This window comes from Trachurus trachurus (genome assembly GCF_905171665.1).
Source record: "Trachurus trachurus genome assembly, chromosome: 18".
NCBI classification, from domain to species: Eukaryota; Metazoa; Chordata; class Actinopteri; order Carangiformes; family Carangidae; genus Trachurus; species Trachurus trachurus.
This window is the reverse complement of record NC_139909.1, coordinates 17,079,752-17,088,169: the sequence shown is the minus strand read 5'-3', so window position 1 is coordinate 17,088,169 and position 8,418 is coordinate 17,079,752. Positions and strand designations below refer to the sequence as shown.

Genomic DNA, 8,418 nt, shown 5'->3' with positions numbered 1-8,418 from the left:
AAGAGAGAAGGAGATAGTGAATCAAACATTAATTTGAACACAGATTTTTTAAACAGTTGCATTTTGGCAAAATAACAATTTTCTTTTCAAAAATCCACAAGTCTCTGTTATTTACCTCCACTCAAATGAAATGGAGGTGAATCTAGTTCTAGCTTTTTAATTTCTGTTCAATTTTCAAGTTTAATTTGTGTCAGGTGTGGTTTATCATTTTTGGGGGGGTGTCCAACAAAATGTGCACCAGGGTCCATGAAATAAATGTGTGTTTTTATGAAGTCGTAAATGTAGCAGTGGACTGATATGACACAATATTTGGCTTTCACTATCATATCATTTGTTTTTAATAGTAGTGGCTCACTGCTGGAGGACCCCCACAGGAGGTCACAGGTTGAACTGAGTGGACTTTTTTATTTTTAGCTTTTTTCTTAATTCTGCTCAAATATTGTGAAATATAACAAATATCTCATGTTTAAAGTTGTTTTAAGGCCATGAATGATCAAGCCAATCAAATTCAACAAAGGTTCAAACATGGGAGTGAAAACACACACGGGGCTGGTGGTTTCATAAAGGACACAAATAAAAAAGTAAAGACTAAACAAAACACAGCAAAGTGAGGTTAGGGTTAACCTCAAAATATTCTTATTAATAAATGTGGTCAAAGACAAACAAATGTCTCTTATGAGAAACTGCTGCATCGTGTGAAGGTGGAAAATCCTGAATGCGAGGAAGTGAAGTGAAGCCCTTAAATAACCTTCCCCCCAGGTGAATGCAATGCAATCAGGTGAATGAGGGGGTGGGAAGGGTGAGGCCGAGAGCCAATCAGTGATGAGGAGAAAAAAGGAAGGTGAAGAAGGGAAGGTGAAAATAAAACAAAATGTGCATTTTTCTCACATTTACTTGTAAAATAAGTTGCACATCTTTGTTTGACTGGAGGATTAACGGGAGATCTGTGCTGGGAGACGGTCTAACTCTGTCCCTGTCTCACCTGTTGACGGTACAGCGCTTATTCCCATCTGGTACCTTTAACCTAATACACCACTGCCACCGTGTGGTCGGGAGCGGAACTGCCCCACGCGTGAATGGCACATACTGTGTATTTGCAAGGCATGCAAACTGATGAAAGTGATCTGAGAAGCAGAGGAAGCTCCGGCTGCTGCGTCTCGGCTGCTCTTCTCTGTGCCCACATCGCTGGAGGAGTTTGTGTTTGTGTGTCTATGTGTGTTTTATTTCTTTATTTTATCCAGCCTGGATGTCACAAGATCAGAGCTCGCTGCAAAGTTCACCTCCAACTCCGAGTGTGTGTGCGTAAATTCACGCTCCTCTGTGTGTGTGTATGTGTGTAAGAGAGACTGAGAGAGCGAGAGAGAGAAAGAGAGAGAGACAGCCTGTGTGTATGTGTGTGTGTGTGTGTGTGTGTGCGTGTGTGTGTGCTGAGCAGCCAGTCTCTCTAATAGAGTGACCCCCCAGCTCGCTGGTTAAAGGGAAGACAAGAGAGCTGAGTCAACGAATCACAAGCAGAAGGATGCAACAGTTGATGTGCGCAAGTTGCACAGTTTTCTTTGCGTCTTGGAGACGGCGTGCACACTGAGGAGGATGGTGGCTTTGATCCGCGTGGACTAAGGAGCGGGATCGGATGTTTTGTCGCTTTAAAAACCCCCTTCATCTGTCAGATTAACCGAGATTAAAACAAGAGACCCCCCCTCCTCCTCCTCCTCCTCCTCCTCCTCTTCATTTCTCCTCTTTCTCTCTCTCTCTCTTTTTCTCTCTCTCCTTGTCTGAGAGCAGTGGCTGTGTGTAGTTATCCAGCTGTCCACTCGCGCGTCTTTTTTCCCCGAGACACAAAATGGACATTTGGACAGAGATGCATTTGGAGGGATTTCATGCTCTCGTGCAGGAATGGAGCTGAAGTGCGGGTTGTCGGATGGTCTGCGGCGGTGAGTGGCAGCGCGGTCGGTCGGTCTGCAGCAGCAGCAGCAGCAGCAGCAGCAGCAGCAACCATGCATCGGATTCTGCAGAGGAGGCGAGTGCGCAAGCTGCGGGTCGTCTGGGCTTCTCTGGCCCTGCTGGCTCTGTCTCTGGCCGCGTGCAGCGCGCTGTTCACGGCGTGGACATGGCGGCAGACGCGGGACCTGTCTCAGTCCTTTAAGATCTTGCAGGACCGACTGGAGCAGGTTTGTATTAACCGGTCTACATACTTATAATAATAATAATAATAATAATAAAACAACAACAATCAAGCCTGTTAAACATCTCTTCTCTCTCTTTCTCCCCCCTCCTCCTCCTCCTCTCTCTGAATAGCATGCATATTTCTCACCAAACAATAATATTTACGCGCCACCAACTTTTTTTTTTTTTTTTTTTTACAAGACCATCAAGTGTTTGTTATGTAACTTCTTGTGTGGCTGCGGTTACGGGAACCATCGCGGGGGGTAAAGTGGAAAAATGCAAGTCCACACTTTAGACCCCCCCTCCGTCCCCCCTCCATCTTTAGCCTAAATTCTCTCTCCTCTTTTCTCCTGCACCGTTTCTCTACTTGGCACTGTTATTAACGCAGCGCACAGTCAAGTTGTGGAGCTGTTGCTTGTTTTTGTGTCCAACCCCCTCACCCCCCCCCCCCCCCACTCCTCCTCGCCATGTTTAATTACTCTGGTGCCAGTTGTGCTCCAGTTATTTATCTCAATTTACTGGAAAGCCTCAACTATTTGGCGTGTGGCGCGCTTCACAGCCAGATGACTGGCTGACTGACTGACTCGAGGCGTGAAAAACAGGCAGGATGTGATAAGAGTGGCAAGTGTCGGATCATCTTATCTGCAGCCACGCGTGGCCACTCTCTCTCCTCATGCACAGGTCACGGTCAGGAGTGAGTGCACCACCTCCTCTTCCTCCTCCTCTTCTTCTTCTTCCTCTTCCAATGCCACTTAAATCTGCAGAAAAATCAGTCTGCATTCCTCTGCAGTCTCGTGCACTTTGCAGCAAAAAACTGTTAAGCCTCCAGCACGAGGGGGTTGCATCACAAGGCAAAATTATTTTCTAAAAGCAAAGCCAAGAAGGAGCTGATGGAAATTCTTCTGGTTTGGAGTTCAGACTATTTACAAAACCAGGTTGCACTGGATTTGAGATCAGGAGGTGGGGGGGGGGGGGGGACAGGTTGGCTGTGTATCACTCTGACAGACCCACACACACTTGCATATTTTCTTGCCCTCACACACACACATATATACAAACACCCCCCTCTACCCCCCAAAAAACTAGACACGTGGAGTGTTGATGCTGGAGCTTTTCCCAAGGGGCCCCCGTTCTGTCCGTTTGACCGTCCGCCAGCTCCTGACGAGATCCAGCGAGCGAACGTCTGGAGAGTGAAGAGCAACTCGCTGCCTCCATTTCCACAGTAGCAGTAAATTTAAAACACACTCTCCCCGAGCCACTTCTCCTCTTACTTCATATCGGGCTCCTTTGGTCATTCAGCGGGCCCCCAGCCAAGGATTGAAAAGTTTGCTTGCTTGACAAAAACTGATTTCTTTCTCTCTTCTTTTTTCGTAAAGAAAAAGGGGGGTGTAAAGACATGTGAGGAATGCAAAGCACTAAAAACATGCATTAGGTGTCGCAACCGGTCTCTGAGGAAGTGGTAGACCTATTCTGAAGCTCGTATGGGCAGCAGGGGCAGGATACTGGAAAAGATGAGCCTGTTTATGTGGCTGGTTGGCTGGAGGAGGCCGGCGTGGGACGCCAGCCAGCGAAAAGTCATAATAAACCTATCGGACAGTTGTTTAATAGTGTGTTTTTTCTCTCTCTTGTCTTTCAACAGGTCAATACACAGAGGAAGGCGATCGTGCAGCTCATTCTGGAGAAGAGGGAGCTGCTGGTGGGACAGAGAGTGAAGAGAGATGGTATATTGCAAATCAAGCTCTGCATTCTCTTTGACTTCCACGCCGACCGCTGTCTATCTCAAGCCTTGTGCTTTTTAGCTGTCGAAATCACCACAGACACAATATGCTTACCAACTGCGCTCTGTTTGTTTTTTTGGGAAGAACATTTAACACAAACTGCTGGCCAGTCTTGGCCCACACGCCACTTTGGTCGGGTCTAGCGGGGCCCGCAGGCACTAACCCGCTGCTAAAAGTTGACACAGGAAAAAGTAGGCAGCTGGATGACTGTTCCAGAAATTACAGGTCTGACCAGAGCGGCCTCGGAGCCCAGAAAAACCAGCTGGCGCGGGAGCAAGGCCCTTGTTGCACGCTTTTGGGCAGCAAAATTGATTCCCCCCCTTCACCCCCTCCTCTCTCTCCCCTGAGCGCACGACTGACACAGCTATGATTTGTTGTGAAAGCGGTGATATTTGATGACCTATCATTGCTGTATTTATAGCCGCCTGCTTGCGTCACCGTCACGGGATGGCTTGATTGTTCACATTTTGTCCAAGAGTGAACCCTCAAGACTCTTTTGTGCTGGACTGCAGTCGAGGCATGAATATCCAAATTTGACAAAAAGAGAAAAAAAAAGGATTCCTTCAGAGAACAACATGTCTCGCCAGAGTATCTATACTGATATCCTGCAGCCTGCAGGTATTGGCGTTTTACCTAGGTAACTGATATCTGATTTTGTCCTCCAGAACGTATTAAACAGCGTTCAGAAATCCATGGCTATCAATAGGGGGAAAAAAAGGCCCAAACAGCTTTTTCCAGTTTGTGGAAAGTTGAGTTGACCACGGTTATTCAGTGTTTCAGCAGGACACTGCTGTTATGTTCTCTCCACATGACTGACAGCTTCAGTCAGGAAAGTCTGGCCCGCCCGGGGGCTTTACGCTCGCCCATAGCAAATCCTAAATCTACAGGGTCACCCCACCTGTGAGTTATTTTAGCAGGGACTTAATATTCCTATATGATGGCGGGGGCCCGGTCCAAACATAAAGTATGTGTCTCGGAGTCCATACGTACAGTGTTCAAGTTGTATCTGTGCTGGAAATCGCTCCCTAAAGGCCAGATTGGGAAAGCTTAAATAAACCTTTAGTGAGGATCAAGCAGCGGAGGACAAAGTCCACAGCTCCATTACTTGAGTTGAAGTCTACATCGTCCTGGTCAAACAGTGCTCCATTATAAAGCGTTCAGTCATTTTTGACTTGAATTGAAGCACTGGAGTAAGTACAAAAACGAGATGTTTGCATTTCTTCCGATGTATTGTTGTGTTTTCCCACATTGACAGAAACGAGCGACTCTAAAACAACAGACTGAAGCACTGACTCGCTGCAGAACCTGTTGATTGTGATACAGAATGACCAGAAAAACACAACCGAGTCAACACAAGGAGCTACTGCTTCTGTTTCTATGTCGTTCTTATGCATTGATTAAGGTTGGCTGTGGCAAACATTGGCTATAGGAGTTTGGTTTTGATTGGTGAGTGTGTGGCTGGTCGGATTTTCAACATAAAAGACGTGTCATTCCTCAGACTAACAAGTTCTTCAAAGTAACAAGTGATTTAGATCTGTGGTTTTTGGTGTAGAGCAGTAAAAGTTAGGAACAAATACTTGTGTAGATTACAGATACAGTAATTGTACTTTATTACTGTCCACCCCCTGGTAACAATAATGGACGTGGAGTCTGGTCGTGTTTTATTTATTGTATTTATCCGAGCAGGGGCCGATAGCTGTTGCTTCACTCTGTTCTTAATCAAGTCTTCTAGGTCACGGAGCAGCCACAGACCTCTTTGACTCTCTTTTTCCGGCACTTCATTTCTCTTATTTAGCCTTCTACTGCCTCAGCTTTTGTCTCCCTGGCTGCATTTAATGCTTTCTCATTCACTTTACCCCCTGTCCATCTTGTCTTTTTCTCCCCCCGCTTTCCCCTTCTCCCTCCACACACACACACACACACACACACACACACACACACACACACATTGCTCTCCACCCTCCCTCGCTCCATCTCTCTCCTCTCCTCTTCTCTGTATTCGGTATTTTCTTCATGACTTAGACCAGCTGGCACTAAGATTAGCCCCGACAGGAAAAAAAAAAAAAAAAAAAAAAATTAAAGAGGCACACGCTTCTGACTGAAAATAACAGTTTGAGGAAATATATTGAAGCACGTGAAAGGAAATCCTTTGTCCATCTGCTAACCGCGTTAAAACGAGCCAGGTTGAACCTAAATGGCCGCAAATTAACACACCATGTTATTAGACAGATACAGATGGGAATGATTGTTTTATCAAAAAAAAACCACAGACATTATTTTCTTTGCCATTCAAACTCATATTCTGTCTTTCTTTGCCTTCCGAAGGGGGGACGTTTCGAGGGAGGAATGGAAATGGAAAGAAAGCGGCGTCTCATTTTGAGAGTAAGTGGCTTGGCAGATCGCTTATAGCCGTCTCATGTAGCATCTGCTGAAGTGGTTTCAATCATATGCCCCTATACGATTGCACTCATAAAATCTTAATTGACTTTCCCTTTTCTTTCTCTGTTAATGTCTCTTTTACTTTCCACCAGTAACCAAAGTCTCCTCTCAGCAAGGTAAGAGTCATAAAAATGACGGATGGAGGATAATCTGTAAATCTCTCCTCTTTGAGATTAATAACCTTGGATATATATATATGTGTGTGTGTGTGTGTGTGTGTGTCAGTGGGAGACGGTGGTGTGATAAAGGGCTGGGAAGAGAGGACGTTGAATATGAGTAAAGCAGTGAGGTATAACAAGGAGCAAGGCACCTTCACTGTGGAGAAAGCAGGCGTCTACTTCCTGTTTTGCCAGGTGAGTTGTAGTTTGTTAGCAGTGTTGAACTACAAACTTTCAATCACGTTTCAATCATCTTCACTACTTCCTGTTCCGACTTCACCTTTTAAAGCTGCACACATCAACTTTTTTGTATTTATAATGACTTTCAGTCTTTGAGCTTTTTGTTTTTGTTTTCTTCTCTTTAACTTTAACATTATGGTTCCTCTGTTTGGTTCCCTTTCATGACTTTCAGCAGTTTCATGTTGATGAAATAGTGAATGTTATGGAGCTTTTAGTAGCTGAAGAGGTTCGTATTTCCCCCTGGAACTGGAGGAGACCAAATCTGAGCTAAAATGGGAGTGAATATTAGCTGTAAATTCGTGTAAATTCATTCAAGACTGTAAATCAAAATTAATATTCATTCATGTCTGCTCTTTGTTAAATGAGCAGTTGTTAGCAAAAAACTTTGCCATATCAACTTTATAAGGTCTTAATGTCAAATTTTGCAGCTTGTTCCACTGCCCCCAAGTGGCCAAGCAGCAAATAATTTAGCTTCACATTTATCTTATATATTTATCTTAGATATGAATGTAATCTTTCAGTTTCCATAACAAACTTAAATAGTTTGAGTTGTGTAACGGAGGGTCTGGGTGCACTCACTCACCCATAAAGGACGTGCAAACCTGACTGCTAAGCAGTCATTGACCTCTTGGCACAACGGTTTGCATCGTCGCCCACAGTGCGGAAGACCAGAGTTCGAACCCCACCTGGGGCAGTCCGTGCCGAAACATAATGCAGAGGGCCGGATTAACATCGGCTACAGTTGCAAACAACTTGAATAAACATTATTCAGATTAAATCATAGTTTCAAAGTGATCGAAATAGTTTGGTTTTGGTGTCCGGTTAGGTTTCTTAAACAGAACCAGATCCAGATTCACGTCTGTCCAAATATCTCCCAAAGTGAAACTAACAAATTTCAGAAAATAGGGAAGAAAGATTTTGCTCTCAAATTTCTCTTGTGTACTTCCTGAGATGAAGTCATGAAAGAAAAACCCTGACATCTCTGTCATAGTTGCAACTCCAGTGAATCGACCATAGAGTCTTGTGACAAAGCAGCTTCATGAAAACATAGCGTAGTGGTGCGTGTCATGTCTTTTGGAGAGGAGAATATCGGGTTTCGGGCAATTTCATGTAGCCAGACCTCTGTCTTGTCAAGTTGACAGCAGCCTGGAGAAAATCTAGCCAAAAAAAGGAAAAAAGAAAAAGAAAAAATTCTGATATCAAGGTCTTGGAAAACCCATGACAGTGTGGTTAGTTTTGTGTTTGAGCTGAAACAAGTTCTACAAAACGCTGCTGGAATCTCTCCATGACTTTACTCTCTCTGCAACATGGAGATCAGTGTTTTGGGATGACTGTCTGTCTTCATCTTCTCTTTGTCTCCTCAGGTGTTGTTCAACGAGCAGCAGACTCCATATGTGAAGCTGGACGTGGTGACCAAGGGCCAGAGGCCTCAGAAGCTGCAGTGCATAGAGGGCTACGCGACGACGCCCTCCGCCGGTCCGCATGCCTTCCACTTCGTGAAGTCGTGCCAGGTGTCCGGCCTTCTGCGGCTGGACCGAGGGACCGAGCTGCAGGCCATCACGGGACCGTCCTTCAGACTCCACACTGTGGGCAGCCCCTCCGCCTCACCTCACGTCTTCAGTATCTTTAAAGTCAACTGA

General features: G+C 45.2%; 1 protein-coding gene across 1 annotated transcript; it reads left to right on the top strand.

The window, feature by feature from the left end:
- Positions 1-1,994: 1,994 nt before the first annotated feature.
- On the top strand, positions 1,995-8,418 carry tnfsf12 (TNF superfamily member 12; the record flags this gene model as incomplete). Its single annotated transcript, XM_083993292.1, has 6 exons — positions 1,995-2,168; positions 3,803-3,884; positions 6,267-6,323; positions 6,473-6,496; positions 6,606-6,733; positions 8,143-8,418. 6 exons carry the CDS (start codon positions 1,995-1,997, stop codon positions 8,416-8,418), a joined length of 741 nt encoding a protein of 246 aa, XP_083849418.1.